This window comes from Aythya ferina, assembly GCF_964211825.1.
Source record: "Aythya ferina genome assembly, chromosome: 5".
NCBI lineage: Eukaryota > Metazoa > Chordata > Aves > Anseriformes > Anatidae > Aythya > Aythya ferina.
Genome location: NC_140301.1, coordinates 39,721,507 through 39,745,620, shown reverse-complemented (window position 1 = coordinate 39,745,620; position 24,114 = coordinate 39,721,507). Strand labels below are relative to the sequence as shown.

The window sequence follows — 24,114 nt, the reverse complement described above, 5'->3', positions numbered from 1 at the left end:
TCTCCTGTTTCTTACTTACAGACTTGGCAACTGGAAAGGGAAAATGATTACTTAGTGTTATGTTCTGAGACCCCAGTGAGAGCTTTTTAAAGAGAGAGGAGTGTATATATGCATATATGTTTTCAGATGTTTGCCTTAGCTAGTTTATTAAAGTAATACAAATTATTTTTTATAATTTCTGTACTTTGTATAAAGCTGTAGACAACACATGATGTGTTTTGGGAAATACAGTAAAACACTTCTCACGTTTCATTTTTTTTTCCTTGATCTTGTATTTTTTGTGCTTTACTTCAAGCTTTTAACTTCACTGCTTGCTTTTAGCTTCTTATTTTCCACAGTTGTGGTAAGACAAAAAGATTGAACCTGTTCGTTACGGGCTGACACTTTTAAGGCTAATCCTTCTTAATCTAGTAGAACAACTCCAAAGAAAGCTGTAAAAGCCTGGGCAATAAACACCAGCGGGGAGGCTGCCGGGTTTGGCTCATGCCAATTAGGCTTACTGCTGTGTGGTTGCAGTTGCTTAGTACATAACGAGAAGTAGCCCCAGAAAGCATTTGTGGTGCAGATTATATTGGAATAGCAAACCCAGGAATGGTGTTTGATGCTCTTGTACAAAGTGAAAATCACCCTCTGAACCGCTGCTCGGGAGTGCTAAAAAACAAACGGCTAAATTGGGGAAGTAAATGGAAATACTGCAGAGACCGGCGGTAGGTGTGATTGCCCACTGTGAATATGATGACAGGGATCTCAAAGGGAGAAAAAACGCTCTCTCCTTACATCAGTGTAATGTTTGTACGTTACAAAAATGATAAGGAAGTTGATCACGAGGCAGGCCTTTGCTTGTAGCAAGCCTTGGGTGCTGCTCCGCCAGCTGGATTCATCTGTCCTTCCAGTGCACGTAGCAGGACAGCCACTGTGGCTGAGATTTCATGAGCCTGAGCTGCTGGCTTACCAGGGGATGTTCACCTGGAGCAAGCTGCACTGTCCACGATGGGTATTTGAGGGCAGGGCCTTTTCAAGGACTTCTGCTTGAGCTGGGAACCTCTAGGGCTGGTTCAGTCACAGCAAACGGGTCCAAGCCGCTCACAGCAGTGAAGAAAAACCTGAGATGTTTCATTGCTCGTCAGAGTTTCCTCCCCAAGCTATTATGGCACGTGGGCTGAATGTTCAGCAGGGACTTCCTCAAGCTCTAATTAGTTGTACACGAGTACTGAGAGTTGTACGTGAGTAATGAGAGCCCTAGCAATAAGTAAGAACATACTCGAAGTAATAACATACTCGAGTACTAAGGGCTCTCAAGATGCAAATGTGGTCACATCTCCCTCTTTCAGCTGCTACAGGACACTTAGGAGCCCAGAGGCAAGGGAAGAGCAATATTTAGCTCTCAGTGGTCTCTGCAATCGTTAGCTGTGTGGGCTGGGCATCTTGCTGTGGATGGATTGCAAATGTAGAAGGACAGCCCTGTGGACCTCTTCTCATTCTCAGAGCAGACAGTTACTGGTGGCTCTGGGTAGGGTTGTTTTTTTTTTTGTACATACCACGAGCATTTGGATAGGTGGAGAAAATGGACTCTTCTTTTAAAAAAAGTTGAAAGTGAGTCAGCAGGAGGTGAGTGCACTACCCCCATTGTTTCAGTGGATAATTGTGGAACTTGCACAGCCCACCCACACGTAGGAGTCACTACATCTCTTCCTTTTCCCCCTAGCCCTGTAAGTACACACACTTTGCTAATAGAAATCCCCATGTGGCAGGCACCTGCTTGTCTTCATTTGAAAACTGCCTGCTGTGTTTCGGACACCATTGGGCTCTACGAAAATACAAACTGTACCCACATTTCTTCGCAGAGTCACTCTGGCCTGTTTTTTGTTTGTTTGTTTGTTTGTTTGTTTTTTTCCCTTTTCCATAGAAAGTCTGCCTCGGTAAAACTCAACACGTGATACAAGATACTCCTCACAGCCAAAGGGTGACTAGTGCAGGATACTTCTTTACTCTGCAGGTGACAGAGCGCTGGCACAGGTTGCCCGGAGAGGCTGTGGTATCTCCCCTTGTTGGAGATCTTCAGAAGCCACCTGGATGTGGTCTTGGGCACCCTGCTGGAGCAGGAGCTGGACCAGATGGCCTCCAGAGATCCCTGCCAACCATTCAGTGGTTTGCAGCCGTACCTCTGCAGCTTCGCTGGCACCCACGAACTCGCACATGAGCAGGGAAGCGACATACCTGGGCAAGAACCTGCTTCCCCCGGAGACTGTGTACGAAAGGGATCTGTTCCAACAGCATGTCTCCACTAAACCTCTATCTTACATGCCCTAATGCTTTAGCTACAGCCCAAAAAAAATGTGTTAATGCCTTCCCTGAGCCAGGCTGTCATTTCATGTCCCGGTGGTGCCCATTTTGCCTATATGATGCACTGTTTCAGCTCTGCAGTGCTCGCTGCCTGCAGGAATGGCATGGCCGTGTCATTCGTGGTGTCACCAGCAGCACTTCTCAGGTGATGGATGGATGTTTGAATCCAGCCCCCATCAGCTTTGGGATGAGTTTCTCATCCTCCTGCTGGCTGCTGTGTTTGCAGCAGATTGACCTGAGGCTCTGGGTGAGGTTGTGGGTGTACACGAGCACGTTTGTTAGCCAGGGTGGCTCGGCCCCACAGGAATGCTGGCAGCAGCAGTAAGCCCTTCTCTCGTGGTGTTATTTTTTTCCCCAGCAAAATGTATGAAATTCCCAAGGTAAAACATTAGAGGAAAAGTTATCAGATAGGTCTCTAGGGATGTAAAGTCGCAACTATGCATTTATTTAAAAGTGGATGAGTAAATTTGGAGTTGGGGTGGTAAAACATACAAACCTCAAGCAATTAACATACAAACGCAGGCAGGAAATGTGGCCAGCCCCACGTCTGATGGCAGAGGGCCACGGTAAAACTGCCCCTGTTTAGGAGAACCCATCCTGCCCTGACGTGGCTTCTTTACAGGCACCCAGCCTGCAGGTCTCCCTGTGTGCTCTGATGCTTGGATTTTCCTCGCACCCTGCAGCATGTCCAGCACCGTCCTGACCCCTTCCCAGCCCTATTGTCCCCAAGCCTTTTGCTCAGGGATGTCGTTGCCCATACACAGTCGCATGGTTTCTCCCCTCTCTGAGCCTTCCTCTGGCTCCTCTTCACAGCCCTTCCACCAGGTGTGCTGCCTTCCCCCACCGCTTCCTCTGCTAGGACAGGAGAGCCAAAACACCTCACCTGGTGGAAAAGCAGCCGCTCAGTCCCAGCCACAAGGAGCAGCGATGTCCTTTTGGCTTACGCTTCTGCAGGAACAGGCCAGCAGGAAGAGCTTGTGTGATCGCTCCTGGGCAGCTCCACCAGAAGCCACGCTGCCTGGCTTCGTCTCCACAGGGGAAGGGGCTGTCTGTGCCAGCCGTGACACACAGTTTTACATCCCCAAGGCACGGCCAGCCATTCTCATGGGCTGCTTGAAACGCTGGAACTCACCAGATGTTTTCTTTGGACGCTGTTGTGTTGTATCTGGACCAGGCCCGAGGAGTGCTGGCGGGGCGGGCATGGCGTGCTGGGCTGCCGTGCCAAGCAAACTTTGCCCACTGCTGGGACCTCAGCCTGCTTTATAAACAAAAACAGGCTCTCTGCCCTGATTTGCAGCCCTCTGGAAATGAGGAGGAAGGTGGCTGGTCCCGGGTCCCGGGGGAGCTGGAGCGGGGCCTGGAGACCGGCCATTTCCCAGGCTCCAAGCTGTTGGCTTCCTCTCCCTCTGTCCCCTCTCTGGCACCGGGTTTGAGCAGCCAAATAAAACACACAGCGTAAACCCCTGGTGCCTGGGGTGAGCAGCAGACCTCACCCCAGGAGGCTGTCTTTTAGGATGGAGAGGAATTGGAATAATGGATGCCAGAAGCTGTGCCCAGGAGATGTCCGGCACAGCCACCAGCGGTTACCCCAAAACTTCTCAGCCCCCTTACACGGCGGATCAACTGCGGAGCAGCTCCTGGGAGCACCCCACGGCTTTAAACACCTCGGGGATGTGGCTGTCCAGTTTGGAGATGATTTTGTAAATGGGTTTCTTCCAGGAGGGGTCGGCGTCCTTGCCCGCCCTGACGGCGCTGAAGAACTCCCTCAGCGTCAGGCTGGCCACCTCCAGGAAGCGCCCGGGCACCTGCGGAGAGACGGGCAGGGGGGTACCGGGGCGGGTGGGCACCGACGGCCCCGTGCCCCAGCCCGCAGCCCTCACCTGGAAGTCGTTCCCCTTGTTGTAGTGCGTGTTGAGGGCGCGGAAGAGCTCCGAGTCCCGCGAGACCCGCAGGGCTCCGGCATCCGCGACGCCCTCCAGCAGGGCCTGCCGGGCGAACTTCTCCACCTGGATGTAGTAAAACTCGCGGAAGTTGCTGAACCATTTGATGAGCTGGGAGGTGATGCAGCGGCTGAACTGCCAGGGGTAAAGGGAAAGAAAAAGGCGTCTCAGCAAAACCAGCGCCAAAATCCCACCCGCCACGGGTCCCTCCCAGCGCCCCACAGCCCTGCTACCTGCACGTCGAGGAAGTAGGACCTCAGCAGAGCGGAGCTGGGGTAGCGGGTGAAGAAGAACATCAGCTTGGCCTTCTTCAGGTGGCCAGGGGTCAGCGCCTCCTGGGTGCGTCTCGGGGTCAAGGAAAGCCAGCACGTGGCAGCCCCGGGCTCGCCTGCCCAAACCCATCCCCACGCCTGGCATCACGGGGCGGCTGAGGCTGCAGGGACCTCTGGAGGCCACCAGGACCAACCCCCTGCTCCAGCAGGGCCACCAGGACCACGTCCAGATGGCTTTTGAAGGTCTCCAAGGACGGAGACCCCACAGCCTCTGGGCTGCTGGCATTTAGCATAAAACAGCACAGCCCAGTTGGATGGGACCCCCAAAATCATCTCAAATCATCTCCTCAAATCAGGCCCCAAAGGATACGTGGGTGGGGGTGAAGGGCGCCCCGTCCCCCTCCGCCTCGCCGGGGCCCAGGGGCAGGGGGCACCGCTGCTGCCTCACTGCCGACGGCCGCAGCCTGGGGGCTCCCCAGTGAGGGTCCGGGGCCTCGGGGGGACACCTCTGTGGGGCCGGGGGGCTCCCCCAGTGGCCGTAGCCCAGCAGCTGGCCCAGCAGCCGGCCCTCCTGCGCTGAGGGGACAGCCAAGCCCAGCGTGTACCCCACACCGGGTGCCTGGTGGGGGTTTCTGAGTGCCGTGGGGCTGAAGGAGCTGCCGTGAGGGTCCAGGCTGTTCCCTGAGGGCAGCGATGCTGCCTCAGGTGGGGGTGAGCCCAGCGCGCCCACTGGGGATGACTTAGAGAGGGGTTTTCTACATTTCCCAGCAGGAAAATGCTCCCCCCTGGCAGCCGCCCCTGGCCCCGGGTGCTGCTGCAGGAGGTGGCCGGCCGCCTTCGGCCACACGCTGGTGAGGACAGAGTCCACCACGCGGGACGTCACCCCGGCCAGCTCGTGCTTCAGCGCCTGCGAGAGGACCCTGGCCACCGAGGGCAGGCCACCCGTGTCCTCCTGCGTCCCCTCATCCTCCTGCGTCCCCTCGGGCCCGTCCGCCCCTGGGGAGCTCCCCCAGGGAGCAGCTTTGTGGGGGCGGCGGGCAGCAGCGGCACCGTCCCTGCCCGGCCTGTCCCCAGCCTTCCCAGCCAGCTCAGCACCTCCCAGGGGCTGGGCAGCGTCCCCAGGGTCACACACCTGGGAGAACCTCTCCTGAAGCCACCTCAGCTGCTGCTCCAGAAAGCAGAGCTGCTCCTTCAGCTGCTGGCACCCCGCAGCATGGGGGCTGCCCCCGCTGGGTGCCCCTCTCCCGGCCACCCCCGCGCCCCGCTGCGGCTGGGGCACCCTCGGCTTCCTCCTGCCCTCCCAGGACATCTCGCCGCCCTTCTCCCTGTCCTGCCCCACACCTCCCTCCACGCCGGTGCCGGGGGCTTGTGGGGTCGGTGGGAGGCTCATGCCTTGGATGATGCTCTCCACCCTGGCCCGCTTGGCTCGGAGGTGCTCGTCTGAGAGCGGCTCCCTGTCACTGGCACCGGGCACAGGAGCTGGGGCACGGGTCCTGGGGAGAGCCAGGGCTTGTGCTCCTTCTGCAGGAGGCGCACCGAGCTCGTAGCCCTGGGGCAGCCCCACTGGTCGTGAGGAAGGGAAAAGGGTGCAGGGGTCCAGGCTCCTGCTCACCACCGTGTGGCTGAGAAGCTGTGACACGAGGGACGCGCCGGGAGAGGACAACAGAGGGTCCCTCTGGAAACAGGGCTCTGTTTTCAGCCCCTGGCCGTGCCCTGAGGTGGCAGGGTCTCTGCCCTGCTCAGGGCCCCTCCTGCCATCCATCGGGTCTTCTTTCCTCCTGGACACTGGGGGGCTGCCCTGCAGCTGGTAAGGGATCATTTCCAGTGACGGGCTGGCAGGCGGCCCAGGCGCTCGAGGTTTCGGCCAGCGAGAGGCACGGAGCTGAAGAAAGAGCAAGAAACATCACTCGGCAGGACCGGACACAGCCGCCCTCTATGCACGTGAACACAGATCTTCCTCCCAAATTCCCAGTGCATCCCAAATCCCTCGCAAAACCCAGGGGAATGAGACACAGAAATCTCCAGGCGCTGTAAAACACGTGAGCTGCTGACAGTGAGCATTTATGGTGCCTGGAGCCCACTTCAAACATTTTGGCCCCGAATGTGAGGATTTCCTGCACCACAGCCGTGTCCCTGGGAAGGGTTGGAGATCCATCTCACCGTGCCTTGACTTCAGCTTCTCCATAACCACTGCAATGGCTTTAAATACAAAACATCTCCCCTATCCCCAAGGAAACGGGAGCCTCAGGAGTACGTGCAAGGCACGGGCTCAGGGAGATAAGCAGAAAGGGAGCACAGAGCTGGGCTGGTGGACTCCGATATGAGGGCGGCGAGCATCAGAGAGAGCCCTCCTCCAGGTGTGCCTGGGCAAAGGTGCTTTCAGGTGCTCCTGGGCACTGGCAGAGTGCCCGGGCTCAGGGACGGCAGCCCTGGTGGAGGCATTCATGGCACGTAGCTGCCAGAGTCCCGAGGGCACGGAGATGGGCAGCACCTGCCTCCCACGGGAAGGGGCACAGCAAGGGTCTGGGGACAGGGACAGCATGGTGTGACCGCTGGGATGCTGAGGCTACCACAGCACGGGGCTGCCAGGGGCTTGTTAAAACACGGAATAAAAGGGGTGGGGATGGGGATTACCAGGGAAGAAGGAAAGTCCTGAGCCAGCAGCCCCAGGCTTAAAATTGTCATGCTGAGTGCAGGCAGGCAGCCACCTCCTCCACTCTCTTGTTCTGACAGCTTCGCAAAAGGAGGAGCGAAAGCTCATATCCTGGGCCATTATGGTGTAAAAATCCCTGTGGGATGCTTCCTCATCAACCACGTTACTTAGCAGTAGCTTTCCATACCTGAGGTAGGACGGTTTATGTTTTCTCCAGGCATCTTTAAAGTGCCTGAGATTCTTTTTCCTATGCCCAGAAACGTCTGATAATTTTCAACCCTATTCATCTCCTGTCCCACGACTGTTTTCTCTACAGCAAGTCTCCCAGGCTACCAGGCAGTGTAGAAAATGTTTCTACTCACTGTTTTATAGCAGGTTGCCCTTCTTTGAACAGCCCTTTACTCCAGGATGGTGTTTGGGAGAGTAGCTCTACCTTTTGTAAACTGCACATCACAACTCATCACCCCAGCGTGGGTCCTCGGGCTTGCCCCTCCTGTAAATCACCATCCTGTCATCTCAGTACCACGCAGACTGTGCTCCCCTCCTCTGTCAGGACTCTCTGAATTTTCTCTGATGATTTTCCATTCTCTGGAGAGGCAGCTCTCTGCGCAGAGGGAAGTGTTGGCTTCAATCCTGCCGCCCCAAGACCTGCAGCCAGCTTTGAGCTCAGCGCCACTGCCGGCTCCCTACTCAGAAGCTTTCCAGCCCTGGGAACCCAGGGCAATGGATTCCCCACAGACTCAGAGCTGCCAAAGAGCCCTCAGCTTGGCTAAGCCTTCCAGCACCTGAGCTGCTGCCTCCCTACACAGATCTGGGGAGTGGGAGCAAAACCCATAGTCCCCAGCCACCACAGCCCCAAGGAGAGGCTGCAATTTGCTGCAGGCACGGGAAGCCTCAGGACAGAGGACAGGAGGTGAAGGTGAGGGGCTTCCAGGCATTGCTTTGCATCCAGACCCTGCCAAAATGTCCTGCCCAGGAGGTCCTGCCCCACACAAACTGCTCCCACTGATGGAGCCCTTTCCCTGCCGAGTTAACAGATGGGTGCTCTTACAGCCAGCCTTCACCAGCGCTGCCTTTCGAAATACAAAAAAGAAGCTGAGGCTCCTCTGAACTGAAGAAAAAGACCAAGGAGCAAAACAAAGCTACTCAGAAAAGCAACCAGGCATGTCCTCCCCGAAATGGGAGCGACCCCATGCAGGCTTCGCAGCCACCCCTTGCTGGGAGAGCCAGGCAAGGAGCAGCCTGCTGCCCTCCCAGCACTGCAAATCCCCCCCGAGCTGCCCCATCCCCTCCACCTCCATCGAAGGACGCCAGCCCGAGCTGCTCGCCCCCCTCTGCCCCGCTCACCTGGGCTGGCCGGGCACAGGGAGCCCTGAGGACAGCGTGCTGGGCGCTGTGGGATGCCGGAGAGGCCACCCTGGTGCGTCCTCCCGCTGTGCTCAGGTCCTTTAAAGAGGGAGTGGGGTGGCTGGAGGCAGCCAACCGGCTGGGAATGACTCCTGAATATGCAGATGGACATCCAGGGGTCCGTCCACCTTCTGCTCCCACCCTGCTCAGCTGCCTCCCAGGCTTGCAGACACGGCACCGGTGCTGGGTTTGCTCTGTCCATCAGTCCCCTGCCTCTCTCGTGGCAGAGCAGGGCGATGCTCGCTGGGCGATGCCTGCCTGGCTCTGCCATCCCAGGGGCTGTGCAGTGGCAGCCGAGGGGCTGGTCGCAGCTGGGGCTCACGAGGAGGCAATCTCTGGCCCAGAGAGCTGCGACCAGCCCCCTCCACGCACCCCTGCAGGGCTGTTCCACCGCCTAGCAGCACCTTGAGAGGGTTGGGAAGCTGTGGTTTGGCCTTGGGACCCCATCCAGGACCCAGGGTGCTGAATTGTTGGTGAGATAACACAAATACACCAGGCTCAAGGTAAGTGGAGCCTGTGGTGTGGAGCTCCAGGTGCCACCCAACTCCTGCTGAAGGTGCCCAGTTTCTTCTAGCATCCCCCGCCGTGGGGATACCAGGGGTCTGTGGTATAGGAAATGGTTGGGAAGTGGAATGACATAAGAAATGCAGCCAAATTCAGTACCTTGTTTATTGTGGGGTACATCAGAGACATTCCTACCGCCAGCACATCCCAACCTCACCCCCAGGACCAATCTGCCTGACGTTTGGTGCAGGAGGTGAGGAGCAGGTGGAAGTTCCCTGGAGCTAGACAAAACCGAGCTGCCTCTGCCCTTTCTAGGTCTCTGTTTAACTCACCTCCACACGCCTAACTAACACCGTGAGGTTTGTTTTATTCAGTTGGTAGGCAGGCGGCTGTGGTTAGAAGCAGTTGACACCGGGTGGCCTTGCTCAAGGATATCAGCCCTCTATAGGCAGACCACAGAGAAATCCCTGGCAGAGAGCCTTCCTGGCACAGTTGCCGTGCTTTAGAGCTGTCAGCACATCTCCGAGGCCTCAGAGACGACACCCTATTGATTTTTCTTCAACCTTTTTTTGAAAATCACACCGAGGATATTCATTGCAAACTTATATTAGGAGACTCTTGTGAAGGTTGCAGTTTAGCAATGATGTATTTATTAACCAACGGCTAAATTTAGGGTGTATGTGTAATCTTGACCTGGCTTCTTGAGAGATGTCTGATCGCCAGACAGACTTCATGGCTTTCCCAAGGTACTTCTTGGACATTGCAATGAGTTTTTTGGTTAGGGCCCCTTGTACAAGAAGGACGTGGAGTTGCTCGAGCAGGTTCAGAGAAGGGTGATGAAGCTGGTGAGGGGTCTGGAGTATAAGGCTTATGAGGAGTGGATGAGGGAGCTGGGGTTGTTCAGACTGGAGAAAAGGAAGCTCAGGGGTGACTTTGTTGCTCTCTGTAGGGACATTAAAGGAGGCTGTAGCGAGGTGGGGGTTGGTCTGTTCCCTGATGTGCCTGGTGACAGGACGAGGGGGAGCGGGCTAAAGTAGTGCCAGGGGTGCTTTAGGTTGGACATTAGGAAAAACATCTTTACTGAGAGGGTTGTGAGGCATTGGAGAGGGCTGCCCAGGGCAGTGGTGGAGCCACCACCCCTGGCGGTGTTTTAAAGCCGTGGCGATGCGGAGCTGAGCGACGTGCTTCAGCGCAGGACTGGACAGTGTCAGGACAGGGCTTGGACCGGGTGACCTTGGGGGTCGATCCTGTGACCGAGCAGCCGATACCTCCAGCAGCAGCGCCCTACCCGAGCCCCGTGCCCCCATCCCGTCCCCTATCCCCATCCCCATCCCCCTCTCCCCGCCCCCCGCCATTTTCCCTCCTCCCGCCCCTCCCCGCGCACTTCCCCCCGCGCCGGGCCCAGTTTCCGCCGTCCGCCCCGCGGCTCCCGGCGCGATGCTGCAGCTGTGGCGGGCCCGCTGCCTGGGCCTGGGCCGCCCGCTGGGCCGCCCGCTGCCAGCCCCGCGCCAGGTACCGGGCTCGGGAGCGGGGCGGGAGCGGAACGGGGGTGGTGAGGGGGTGACGGGGTGAGGGGGGGAGCGGCGGGGCCGGGCCGGGCGGGGACGGCGGCGCCAAGGGCACCGGGACGCGCCCCGAGCGCTGCGCCCCGCGCCCTCCGCACCCCCCCCCGGTGTGGCCTCAGGGGGCGGCCCCGAGCCGGGGAGCTCCGAAAGCTTCCCAAAACGCCGGGGTTGAGTGAAAAAAACGGGGTGTGGGGGGAAACGTGGAGGCAGCGGGGAAGGGAGGGCCGGGCCCGGGTGCTGTGCGGCGTGGGGGTATGTCAGCACCCCCAAAGACACGCTGAGGTGTTCTGTGGGGCCACGGTTTGTGCTCAGCCTCGTTGCTAAAGCAGCCGCTGTGGGGAAACGGGCTGGCAAAATGATTGCTGCCTTGCTGTGCTCACAGCTCAGCTCCTGTTGTGGCCCTGGGCAGTGAGCTGTGTGCTCCTGTTGAGTTTGGGTCCTTCCCTCTTCGCACGGCTGCAGGAGAGGTTTGCAGTACGCAGGGTGCCCTGTTAGCAGGTGTTCTCCGTGGCTCATGTCACCGTGACGTGACCTGCTGGAAGGAGGCAGCTCCGTAAAGGTGTGGCCGGGATGCGGCGTGCCGGGGTCGCTCTGACACAGTGTGGAAGCCGTTCTGGGAAGTCACGTGGAGCTGGGGGGGAAAGTTGATGGCCGGGTGCGTGGGGTGGTGGCAGATCAGCCCGAGACTTCTCCAGGGGAACGCTGTGCCTTGAGAGTGACCCAGAGCGCTGGCGCTAGCTGGCCAGACCTGCCTGCTGCTGTTTTCACTGAAGAAGCTCTGGGATCAGATGCCAGGTGATTTCAGGAGCAGGTACAATCACAGCGATCCCTTCAGGGAAAAGGGGACAGGAAACAGCCCCGTTGGGCATCCCGGAGCTGCATGTGGCACTCTGTGGTTAAGGGATGGACACACAGCGGTTCTGCAGAACACAAGTGCCTTGGTGTCTTTCATTAGCAGCTTCCTCCTGTTAGAGCTCATCCCTCACTTAGCTAGAAGGCAGACGGGCAGAGAGGCGCTCATTTTTTCCTTAATTTTGCTGTGACTGTGGAACACAGACTTGGCACCTCTCCTGGAAGAGAGCCGCAGATGTGTTTTCTCCCAGCCCTCTATTTTAGCCCAGAGCTTCTAAGCTGTTTTTTTAACCATACAGTAAACGTTCACTGAGGCTGTGCCTCGTTCTTAATAAGTTACAGCCTGGGATGCCAGGATTACCTTTACAACTGTATAAAGCACCTGGGAAAACATTAATGGGTAGAGGTGAGCTCGGGTTGCTTGGAGTTTTATTTGCCATTAACCTGGCGTTATCTGGGCCGCTGCGGAGCGCAGGCAGGATTTGATCAATACGGGTGCTGGGACAGTGCTGGGGATCGTGGGGCGCTGGGCTCCCGACCAAATGGAGTTACTGTGGTGTGTGTCATGCTGGTCCCAGCAGGGCCAGCTCTGCGGGCACCAGATGGAGCAGCAGGATGCTGCTGGACCCCAACACGGCTTGGTAACCATCCGAGGCAGGCCCCACGGGCTCAGCAGCCGTGCTGTGCTGTTTTTGTCCTCAGCACAGCTGGATGCAGCCTGTAGATAACGCAGTTACTATCTGGGGAGCCACGTCTGCCTGTGGGTTTGGATAGCTGAGCTGCAGAGGGGCCCGTCCGCAGCTGTTGGTTGTTCTGACGGTGCCAAGCGTTCGCTGGGGGTGCTCGTGCAGGCTGCAGCCCTGTAGGTGGTGTGGCAGGTTTAAGTATCTCCCTGGGCCTTGGTGGTTGTGCTCCCCCACATCTCCAAAAGTATCTGTGGTATTTAAGATCAGTTCTGGCCTACCCTGCTTGCTCTGCTGAAGCTGAAATCGGGCTTTTTACACAAACTTCCTTTCAGAAACTGAAGCCCTGAACGGAGTCTGATTTTTATCTTCCGTGTTTCCTGCTGGATGAGGGTGCTTTGAGCTGCTGAGCAGCCACAGTTCCAAACCGTAGCCAGCTGCATTTTAGTCATGGTTACAAAGATTTTCCCTATGGCTTGTAAAGAATTTCTAGGTTCTCCAGATATGCAGGTTCAATACCAACGAAAGGTCGAATAACAGCAGGTAAAGAAGCCAGGTTATCTCGAAACGTCTTTTACTTTTGAGGGATGTTATGCTGACCTAGGAGTGCAGTCAATGATTACTGGGCGTGAAGGGAAAGGTCGCCAGAAGGTGGGATTCCTGGCTCACCCACGGCAGGAGGAGTTGTTCCAGCAAGGGGAGTCCTGGCCTCCTGCAGTTCAAAGGCTCCGTGGCCTTCAGAGAAACCAGTAACTGAAAAACAGATGCTAGGTGTCAGATGCTGTGACTGGAGGATTAAACATCTCAAAACAGGTTTTTATCGGACCCAGTAGCTACCCTTGACCTTCCATTCACAGCAAGCTCGGTGAACGGGCCTCTAGGAATGTGTTCCTGCCTGCAGGGGGATGTGTGCAGGCCAAGGTCAAAGCAGCAGGAGCTACAAGTGCAACCCAGGTCTCTCAGCCTTAACGTCACTGCGCAGGGCAGCACCCGGGAAGGAAACGGGTGCGGGTTCTGTCACCATCTCCCCGCAGCGTGCTGTGGGAAGGTGGCGTGGGCCCTGCCTGCTGGGTCCTGTCTCTGCTCCTGGGAAAAGCCCGAGCCCTCCCGGGGCAGGCCTCCTTTCCGTGATACTGATGGTTCCTCTTCTCTCCGGCAGGGGAACTGCACTCTGGCAAGACGCTCGCTGTCTGGTGAGTCTTACATTTTTGTTTCCTTTCAAGCTACTTGGAACAGAGCTGGTTATGGAAAACGGGAGGAGGCTGGATTGGGGGTTACTTCTGTCAGTCACGCAGCCAAGAAGCAGTTGGTGAAATGCATGCGCTGCGTTCCTGTGCGAGTGCCTCCCTTGCCTAGCGTAACGCCACCCGATCCCTTCGGCTGTGGTGAGGACTTCACAGCAGCAGCATTGTATTTCAGGGGCTGCGGTGCTGGAAACACACGCTGCTGCAAAGAGCAGCTCTCTAATAAACTGCTTCGGAAACAATGGGTGAATGCTCAGTGAAATGTCAAAGCTCGTATGCCTGGGAAGTGCTGCAGTACTTAAACTGCATTTTCCCAGAGCTCTTTTTGCTGGTTGTACTGCCTTTGTGGCGGATTACATCACTCACTGATTCTGCTGTGAGAAATCAGTTAAATCTCCTCACCTTTCTGGTTATAGGGTTCCAGGATTACTGGCTCCTTACTAGAGGATGGTGTCAACGTTGTGCCACCTCTTTTAAAAAATCCAATAAATCCTCCTGGCCCCGTGTAATTGAGATAATTATGTTCTCCAATTGCTACGCTGATTCTCTTTCAGATCAGCCTGGAAAAATGCCCAGTGCCCTGACAGAGGCAAAGGTTCAGGGTGTAACAAAACTTGCAGCGTCAGGGAATGCCAGTTGGCTGGGAGGGGGCACTCGGACAAGTCCTATTGTGAGCTTCCCTATTGTGAGCTTTGAAAAAGAAGTGTTCTTGGGCCAGGTGGTGAATAGAAAGGGATGCCAGTGGCTTGCTGCTTGGCCCTCCGCCCCATTTTTGTGGTTTTTATCCTTCCGTGCAGTTGTGAGGGCTCCTGGGAGCACCTCATAGGGGCCTGATGCCTTGCTGCTGTTAGGAACCCCTTAGCCCTGGCGATAACTCATCAGCAACAGGGGCTTTAGCAGTTCTGGATGTGTCCCCTGTCGCTGTTATCTCTTCTTGTTCTGACTGGGGTAACTGCCACTTTGTTTGCTTTTCTTCAGAGTTATCCTTCTTAGCTCTGAGGTCAAGATTTAATTGTTTTTTCCCCATCTCTTTAAATCGAAGTAAAGACAAGGCCACCATTCTTAGCAGGCTCCGGGCAGCTTGGCTGAGGTGCCTCTATCCATGTCCCCTCTTAGTCCCAAGTCTCTTCCAGGGTAGATAGCGGTGTCCTCTGCAGTTCTTACTTATTTTTTGCTGACGGGGACACCCGTGGGCTGGGTGATGTTCCCGTGGGGTAACACTGTTCTCGTTCACAGGTGTGGCTGGCAGCCAGGGACTGGCCTACACCAACAGCAGGAAGCTCGTGTAAGTATCCACAGAAAGCTGTGATACGTAGAGGCTGCTCTAACCCTGACAAGACTTGGAAACTGGGAGGCTGAGTACAGTCAGCTGCCTTAAAATCCCTCTGCGCTTCATAGGAGCATGGAGCCAGCCCTAGAAAAATCTGGGCTCTCCAGCTTTTGCAGGTCAGGAACTGTGGCATGTTGCAAGAAAATAAGGTCTGTCTGGAAGCAGACTGCAAGGTAGGATAGGGGCAGAAATGAGGAGACCAGTGATAAATTGGTCTCTACCCCGTGTTTCTCTGACTATAAATCTTTGCTCTGTGCTGGCAGCCTGGTAGGATTTCCACTGGTCTCCTGCAGGAGAAGTGTGATGGTTTAGGGAGCTCTTAGTCACACTACAAGGTTTGCACTGCTGAGGTAGTCTGCTTATTTCCCCAAGTACATTTTTTACCTTAGGAATGCATGCATAAGAGCTTGAAACCCAGGTCCGTTTGCACCAAGCAGCTTGTGTTGGAGGAAAGCTAAAGCATTTTTACTTTGGGTTTCCAAATACGGTGTGAGTAGGTATAAAAAAACATCCTTTGAACGCTTGTGATTGCCAGCTCCCTGTGAAGGGACATGGTGGAGGGAAACAGCTGTCTCTTGGATGTGTTGACGTTGGCAATTAATGATGCATTCTATTTTTTGGAGCAATCTAGCAACTTCTGTAGGCATGACAGTCCAGATCTAAAGGTAAAATACAGTTCATGCACTCATCTTGGGCGTATGGCTAGGTCAGCCTTTTATCAGTATTTAAACTACAGCAGATCTGTTGGGCTGGCTCCCTAAATTAAGATTTCATAAATATCAGTTCTTGCTGAATTTCTGAGAGTGCTAGTGACTGTAAACTGAATTATTTCCATGCTTCTCAGTGGGATTGTTGCACCTCAAACCAGTAAGTAGGAGTCCCTTGGAACAAATACATCCGAACAGCTGAGCAGCCTTCAGATCAGTGAAACAAGCAAATGTAAATTTTGAGCTTGAAACTGGTTCTGGCAGCCTCTAGAAGACAGTATTTTTTCTTCTGTGTTCATATCTTTCTCTCTCTCTCTCTGCAGAGTAAATAGCTCCAGTGTCTTCGCTGTCCGTTACTTCAGAACCACAGCAGTACATAGTAAGTAAGAAGTCAGGAGTCAGCAGGGTGACTCCAGTGCTATCTGTTGCTCTTCTGACAACAGCTGAAGCCTTTTCCATCCTTGGTCTAGGCTGTGGGTCCAGTGGATGGCTGAGTTTTTGTCTCTGGGCCTTAAAGCTCTTGTTTGGTATTTCTGTCACTCTGTGACTTTTGGCCAGGTGGGAATTCCTCTCGTGTTCAGATCTTAACCAGCATTGAAGCAAGAAGGCTAATGTTTGATGTCTGTTGACCTGCCAGCTCTGCTAGAGTCCTGGTGACAAAAATGAAGCAGTGCCCAAAGCTCTGAGCTCTGAATGCGTTCAAGTCTGTCTGTCTGCCTCTCTCACAGGGGATGACGTGGTGACGGTGAACACACCAGCCTTTGCAGAGTCAGTCACAGAAGGAGATGTCAGGTGGGAGAAAGGTAAGGACTTACCTCTTCCCTGCGATTCTCAGCACCACTGCTTCTGCACGGGAAAGCTCAGGGGTGGGCTGCAGTTCGCTGGCTGAGAGCCTGCTCAGTGTCCTTCAGCCTGTGACAAACGAGGCAGTTAAGGTTAATTTTGGTTTGCAGTTACTGCCTCATTACCTCTGTCCTGGGTGATGTTGAAGGGAGATGGTTAAACTGGGAATGGGCTCTGAGCAGATTGAGTTAGACTTTTCTGTAGAAGTTGTGGAGAACTGGCGTGAGAAAATTCTGGGCTAGTGGGAGACGGCTGTGGGTTAAGAAGGGGAGGCTGGAGCCTCCTTCCTCACAGAGCTCTTCATGTCTGTCATTCAGCTGTTGGAGACACAGTGGCGGAAGATGAAGTGGTGTGTGAGATTGAAACAGACAAGGTAGGAGTCTTCTGGACCAAAACTTTTCTAGTTCTGTAGTGAGTACCCAGTATGGCTCCTCTCCAGCCGAGCCTGCAGGCCCTCTCCTGCTCTTTTTTCTCTCCTGTCTCTCCTGCTCTCTTCACAGAGAAAAGCTTTTCTCACTTAGTATGAAATTTGGCTGTGCCTTGAGTGAGAATTGTTTGACAATTCTTCCCTCCTCATCCATTTGAATAAGCATCAATGGTGCTGATGTTTGTGGGAGCTGTGATTCCACTCCTTCTTCCCACTTGAGTGCTTTAAGCTTGAAAACCTGTTTGTGTTTAAACAGAAATCTGCAGAGCTGTGGGATGACTGCTTTAAATCCAGCCTTTAAATGTACTCACTCCTTAAAGAACTCTTAGGTTTTGAAGTTCTCGCTAAAACTCCCTGCCACGTTCTGCTTCCAGTGCTGCTGTCAGGAAGATGCTGGCAGTAGTACAATCAGTTCTGCATTGTACCCTGGAGCAGGAAGATCAGGCTTTGCGTTCTACTGCCAGCATCTCCTATGGCTCCAAGTACTGGCACAAAGTCCCAGTGGAGGCTGTGCAAACTGGTGGAAATGGTGCAAGACAGAGGTGCTGTCTGTGCCAAATTACAATGTGTGTCTGTGCATATCGGCATCTTTACTTGGGCACTTGTTCCCCATCCAGTATTTGGGGGAATCTCAAGATTTTCCATTTTGCAGACATCGGTGCAAGTCCCAGCCCCAGCAGCTGGTGTGATTGAAGCCCTTCTGGTACCTGACGGCGGCAAAGTGGAAGGGGGGACACCTCTGTTCAAACTCAGGAAAACTGGAGGTGAGTCAGACATGTAGAACTTGCACAGACCTTCCTAATTCAACCTGTCTTTTTCTGAAGACAGAAGCCAGGCATTTGGAAGGACCCTGAGGGTGGCTGAAAAAAAAAAAAAAAGAAAAAGCATAGTTGTAGCCCTTCTGAGGAGGAAAGTTGCCTTTTGCTCCCTCTGGAGGAGACGGCAGCAGTAGGCTAAAATTAGCTGAGAATTCCCCTGACACGACTCTCTTCTCCACTCTCTTCTCTTTGCCATCCAGTCTCCTGCACGGTGAGGAGATCTAAGGTGTTGATGAGGTAAAACCCCACGGGATCCTCTTGGGGGGGCTCCTAGCAGCTCTCTAGTGTTGAGAACATAAAGGCAATCTATCAGAGGATTAACTTTTATCAGGTTGGTTGGACTCGTAGATGCCTGACTATAGAAAGCGTGGTTGCTCTTATGATGATTGTTCTTCCTTGTCTTTTAGCTGCTCCTGCCAAGGCCAAACCAGCAGCAGCCCCTCCTCCTCCTGCAGCCCCTGAACCTGTAGCTGCAGCTGCTCCTCCCCCTCCTGCAGCACCAATTCCCACTACGATGCCACCAGTGCCGCCTGTGTCAGCTCAGCCCATTGACAGCAAACCAGGTGAGGCAACAGCTGTTTTCTCCTCTTGTCAAGCCTCTTCTTCCTGAGGAGAGTTTGTAAGGCTAAAAGCAATTAGCAGGCTGGCACTTAACCTGAAAGCTTCCCTGTGTTACTGCCCTGGATGCTCCAGGCTGGAGAGCTCAGCTATGCCTGGAATCTGCCTGGCCCACTTTGCAGCTGCTTACGCACCTTGTTGCTTAACACGGGGCTCAAACAGGCTGTCTGCCTCAGGGCTTTCTCTCCAGGTCCTGCCTTCCCTTTTTGACTGATGCCTTCTTTGCCCGCAGTGTCTGCAGTGAAGCCGGCTGCAGCTCCAGTGGCAGCCCCCCCTGGGGAGGCAGCGCCCAGCAAAGGTGCCCGATCAGAGCACAGGGTAAGCTGCTCGTGCTGCGGGGTCACACCTTGTTCTGGCGCAAGCTGTGAACTTGGGGCTGGGTCCATATCTACCTGTTGGCACCCAGCTTGGCAGGGCTGTCACAGACTGGGGAATGCTCTGCGTGAGGGCACCACTTAGAGGTGGGGTGGAGAAAAAGCCAGGTCTGGCCTCAGTTCCAGGCAAAAGTCTTGTCCTGAGCTGTGCTGATGGAGAACGTACAGATACTTTGTGCATTCCTAAGAAAATTGGATTGAGCAGCCTGCTTTTACAGCTGTCTTGCTCTTCTCATATTAGCCTTGTGCTGGAAACTTAACCGTGCTTGGAGTTTGAGGAACATGGGTCTGAACAGGCAGCTCCTCCACTATCGTGTTCCTCAGGGAGACCTGAAATGAAAACCTTAACCCCATTACTGGCCAACAAGGTGGCAAGAAGTAGAGCCTTTTGAGTTTCTTGGGTGTTTTGGATGAACTTGAGTCAGCCTCTGCTTATTTCTGTTCACTTTTCAGGTGAAAATGAACAGGATGCGTCAGCGTATCGCTCAGCGGCTGAAGGAGGCTCAGAATACCTGTGCCATGCTGACCACTTTCAATGAGATTGATATGAGGTGAGGAGCAGACCTTCTGTTTTGCCCTGCATTGGGTTAAATAGGTGCAGGCGGTTGGCTTTAAATAGCAGGCAAGACCTTACTGATCCCCTCTGGAGAGACCAACAACATGTCTGTTGGGACATCTTCCTTAGATGAGGGCTATGGCGGTGTTGCAGTAGGAGGGGTGCATAGTTTCCTGAGGGTCTCTCATTCCTTGGGAGTCATCTGCTGCTTGTTAAAGGGGCAGCTCAATTCCTCATCTACGTGGCTCTTGGTTGAGCTTAGGTAGATGTTGAGCAGAAGAGGAGTAACTCGTGTCACTTGTGGCACCTAGGTGACACCAAGGTGCATCATCTGCTTCCTGCCACTCCACCAGCTTACTTTTTTTGGAGTTGGGCATATTTGGCCTCCCATAAGGTGGTTCCCTGGGGCTCACCAGCCTCTCAGATGGGCATTACACAGGTCCGAGGCCCTTGCTGTCAGCTGGTTCAGCTTCCCAGAGACAGACCAACATCCTTCCCCCTCCCCTCCAGGCAGGTGGGGGTCTTCTGACTCAAGTGCTTGCATGGGCTGAGCACACTAATGGCTTTGGAGGGTGGGCAGCTTAGGTTACAGTGCATTAAGGGGAAATTGTGCCCAAATCAAATTGCCTTGTGAAATCCTACTCTGCTCCTTAAGACAAAACATGTAAATATTTGGGTCTCAGAACAATAAGGTTGGCAAAATAGTCTTGATTGGAGGGGAAGTGCTGCAGCTTTATCTCCTCTATGAGCCTCACTGAGGTGTCGCTTTACGCTGGCCTGGGGCTCTCGTTGCATCTGGTAATCTGCTTTGGATTGATTGCTGCGCTGTGGGCCCGTGAGGGCCTGAGCTGGGGCCTCCTGCTTCCCGTGGTGGGGGCAGCGTCTGAAAGGAGGAAGCCTTAATGAGCCACTTTCAGAGCAAACCTCCTCCTCATTGCTGCAGCCCTCGTGTCTTGGGAGGCACTAATGTCTTTGGGCAGTAATCCTAGCCCTAAACGAGGTTAGGTGCAGGAAAACAAACACTCTAAACCACAAAGACCCCTGCCCCTTGCTGAAACTGTCTCTTCAAAGACTTAAGGTCTCTGGAGGCGGGAGGGATGGACCATGCAATTCCACAGCATCTGGATTAGCCTACAAGAGACAGAGCTCGTGGCCACTGCTTGGGTGACTTTTTGTAAATGTTCTCATTTCTAATAAACATGAGCAGTGGGGAAACACAACTGATTTGCTTGAGGACTGTGGGTGAACTAGCCCCTGCTGCCATAGCATCTGGGAAGGCTTCTTTTATAGTCACGCAACTCCTGGAGCCAGAGAGTGGGGTTCAGAGGCGTTATTGTGCTGGCTGGCACTGGGCTTGTGCAGTGGTTGAAGTCTTTTGCCTCTTTCATTGCCTGCATCTTTCCTTCTGGCATTTCCTGTTTTTTTCACTCTTCGGGGTCAGCCCTGACACAGCTGGAGCTGCCATCTGCTGGTGCTGTGCTGGTGCCAGCAGTGGTGGCTCCAGAGGCTCAGCAGGGATGTCTGCAGCTTCATCAGGCCCCAGCAGGAAATAAACCATGCCTCATCTTGCTTGTGTGCCTGGCCGTGCAGCTCATGCGGCTTAAACCTGTCCTGTTGAGCTTATGGTCCTGGACCAGTTCCTGTTAGATCCTTTGGCAGGGGCCTTAGAGCCACCCTCAGCCCATTTCATCTATGACATTTGAAGGATTTTTCAGGAGACTGGGGTTTTGCCTGTTGGTAGTGCAGGTTTGCAGTCCTTGGGGTGACACCAAGAGCTGTTACAGAGCGAGGGAAGGATGTTTTCCTGCACTCCCTGCTGACCACTGTTGTGTTTTGCAGCAACATCCGGGAGATGAGAGCTGTACACAAGGATCCCTTCCTGAAAAAGCACAACCTAAAACTAGGTTTCATGTCAGCTTTTGTGAAAGCTTCAGCTTTTGCTCTGCAGGACCAGCCTGTTGTGAATGCAGGTGAGTGGTGACCCTCGCTGGTGAGCTGCGCGTCTTATCAGTGAGTGGGGCAAGGTGGGCTAGTCCAAGGCAGGGCTAATAGCTCGGGCAAGCAAGTCAAACACACAGGAAAGAGAGGGACAGAGTCCTTTGGGCTCCACCTGATGTTGCTAATGTCCCTTACAGAGGTAGGTGACACCTTGCCAAGAGCCCTGTTAGCAAAGCTCTGTCCTGGCACTTCTCCTGCAGGAGCAGTAAAGGCTCAGTATTCTCTGGAGTTACACTTGTGCTAGAGATGAGCAAGTTGTTAGGATTTAATGGATGTTTCTGGCCTTTTGAGCTCTCAATCTGGGGTGCTGTATCCGTAACGCAACTGTTTCCTTTTTTTCTCTCTTAGTGATTGATGACACGACCAAAGAGATTGTGTACAGGGACTATGTGGACATCAGTGTTGCTGTAGCAACTCCCCGGGTAGGTACCTTGGATGCCTTGGCCGTGTTCCCTGCAGCCTCGGGTTTAGGATGGGTACTGGCTCGCTTTGAGCCCCACTGCAGCAGGAACTGATGAAACTGCTCATCTAGGTGTGTCTTTGGACTAACCCTACTGTACTGTCCCACCATTTTGTAAATTATATTGCTGCTTCAAAGATATTTTCCTGTCCAGGGAGAGTGTGGGATGGTGATACACACTGAATTAGTTGTTTCTGTTGTAAGGGAGAGGTTTGGCCAGGACTGTCACTGCTCCCAAAGTCTAGGGGAGGTCCTGCACAAAGGGACTGCGCTCTTCTCCCAGAGAAAGAGGTGACAGCTGAACCCTTCCCATCATCTCTCCTGCTTTTATGGATGTTGATTTGGGATAGGAACAGTCCTGGCTGTGTGATGGGTTTCTGTACAAAGATGAAGTCTGATTTACTCTGCGGGCCCTTTGAGGGTGCCGTGCCAGGTTTCCTGGCAGGCTGGCAGGGCGCGAGGCGGCGGTGCCAACCACCTGCTGTGGGCTGAGGCCAGGCTCCTGCCCGGTGGCAGCTCTCTGTTTGTCACTGCCCTGAGTTTGCTGATTGTGCACTCTGCTTCCCCCTAGGGTCTTGTGGTTCCTGTCGTTAGGAATGTAGAAAATATGAACTTTGCTGACATAGAGCGAGCTATCTACGAGCTGGGGGAGAAGGTAAGTGAAGCTGGAGGTGGTTTTGGAGAGGGTTGGGAGGAATGGAAGGCATTGAGAGTGCTGGACAGGCATGAATTGATTCAGTCCCTGTGTGGTGTCATCTCTGACCTCTAACACACTGAGTTGTGTTGCGGGGAGCGATCTAGTTACAGCTGCAGCCATGCCATGCCTTACAGGACAGATCTATCTACTCGTTTGAGGCCTTCTGGAAGGGCAGCTCTGTGTTAGTGACACGGTGTGTCTTCACCTTTGTCTTTGGAGGCCAAGGCTCAACTCCCCTGGGATAAGAAGTCTCCTGCAAAAACAGGAGTTGGAGTCCAAGGCAGGAAAATCCTTCCTCAAAGACAGCACTGTTCAGGTTTAAAACCAGAACGCATTTTCCAGTAACTTATGCTGGTTTTCAGCTGAACAAATTAGTTAGCGAAGCTCTGTCTGTCAGCGTTTATTCCTGGAGAGGGTGAACATCCAAACCCTTGTCCGTTGTGTCCTGTGATGTTGAGTGGCTTTCTAAGACCTTGCCTTTCCTCTAGGCACGGAAGAATGAACTGGCCATCGAAGACATGGATGGCGGCACTTTCACAATCAGCAACGGAGGGGTTTTTGGGTCGCTCTTCGGGACACCTATCATCAACCCGCCCCAGTCTGCTATCTTGGGCATGCATGCCATCGTTGACAGGCCTGTGGCTGTTGGAGGCAAAGTAAGTAGAGCTGCACAGGAGGTTTCAGAGGGCTCAGAGGGCTGAGGACCACAGCCCACGTGCTTTTTCAAGGGGGATGATGTTACTTTCTACAAGGCTTTACGGTGAAGGAGGAGTGGGGCTAATGGGTGAAGAGCTACTTGGTTGACACTGGTACTTGCCTGAGGTGTGCAGGGGGCTGTGCCGTATCTGTAAGGGGGACAACTGAATAACCTGCTTGTCCAGGAAGGGACCGAGTCCTGTGTGGTGTGCAGTGCCAGGCAGGGCGCACCCAGGAGCCTCTTGATTCAGGATAGGAAAAAGCCAGGCCCTCCCAAATTCCGAGGAGGGCCTGGGGCAGGCAGCAGGGCTGAGCAAGCTAACGCCCGTCTCGCTGTTCCCCTGCAGATCGAGGTGCGGCCCATGATGTACGTGGCACTGACCTACGATCACCGGCTGATCGACGGCAGAGAGGCAGTGACTTTCTTACGCAAGATCAAGGCAGCGGTGGAGGATCCCCGCGTGCTGCTGCTCGACCTGTAGAGCAGCCACCCCCCCACACCACCCACCCAGGGCAGGGCCGCGGCACCAGCAGGGGCGACGCAGGGCATTCGGGAACTGGCAGGGCTCATTCCAGTCTCTCTCCCTCCCCTGAGGTCGGAGGTGTCCCGGAGGGGGTGGCGAGGATGGCTCCTACCTCCTTCCCTGTTCTGTTCAAGGACGGTTCGGTCTCTCACGGGGATTGCTGTGCGGTGGGCCACCCACTGAATGGCACTGCCTTTCCAGAACCGTCTCTAGGGCGTCCTCTCCCTCGTGGCACCAACCTCTCACCTCTAGCTTGTCCTATACCACTGGAAAATGCTTGCTGCTGCTGTGCTAGGGTACCCTTCCCTGCCCCTCCGAGGCAGGTTCAGCTTTATTTCCTAGCACTGAGATTCCTGGGGAGGGGGGAGGAGAGGAAAGGCTGCTGTTCTGTCCCTGTTTTGCTTGAAAATATTTCACACTCACTCATCAACTCTGCAAGGGCGGCCTGGGGTCCCCCAGGCTGACTGCAGCAGAGTTTTTGATCAGAGCAGGGCTGAGGTAGGTGCCATGCCTCTGGCAGTGCCCTGGTTACACTCCCACCTCGGACAGGAACGCAGCGGTTACATCTCCCCTGCTTTCCCGTGGAGATTTTGTTTCTCTCCA

The 24,114-nt window shown here is 54.5% G+C and overlaps 2 protein-coding genes across 2 annotated transcripts; one reads left to right on the top strand and one right to left on the bottom strand.

Moving 5' to 3' along the window:
* Window positions 1-3,962: 3,962 nt before the first annotated feature.
* Window positions 3,963-6,774, bottom strand: PROX2 (prospero homeobox 2; the record flags this gene model as incomplete). The annotated part of the gene is given in 5 exon segments (XM_084520307.1): window positions 3,963-4,148; window positions 4,224-4,457; window positions 4,459-4,485; window positions 4,487-4,618; window positions 4,926-6,774. Coding segments are annotated over 5 exon segments (2,028 nt in total). The 5' UTR covers window positions 6,375-6,774.
* Window positions 6,775-10,512: 3,738 nt separating this feature from the next.
* On the top strand, window positions 10,513-23,603 carry DLST (dihydrolipoamide S-succinyltransferase). The gene is made up of 15 exons (XM_084521028.1): window positions 10,513-10,631; window positions 13,379-13,412; window positions 14,700-14,748; window positions 15,824-15,879; window positions 16,229-16,303; window positions 16,661-16,716; window positions 17,423-17,534; window positions 17,996-18,151; window positions 18,439-18,524; window positions 19,034-19,131; window positions 20,976-21,106; window positions 21,483-21,556; window positions 22,166-22,249; window positions 22,780-22,947; window positions 23,335-23,603. The coding sequence occupies exons 1-15, from the start codon at window positions 10,557-10,559 to the stop codon at window positions 23,467-23,469; spliced, it is 1,389 nt and encodes a 462-aa protein (XP_084377154.1). The 5' UTR covers window positions 10,513-10,556; the 3' UTR covers window positions 23,470-23,603.
* Window positions 23,604-24,114: the final 511 nt, after the last annotated feature.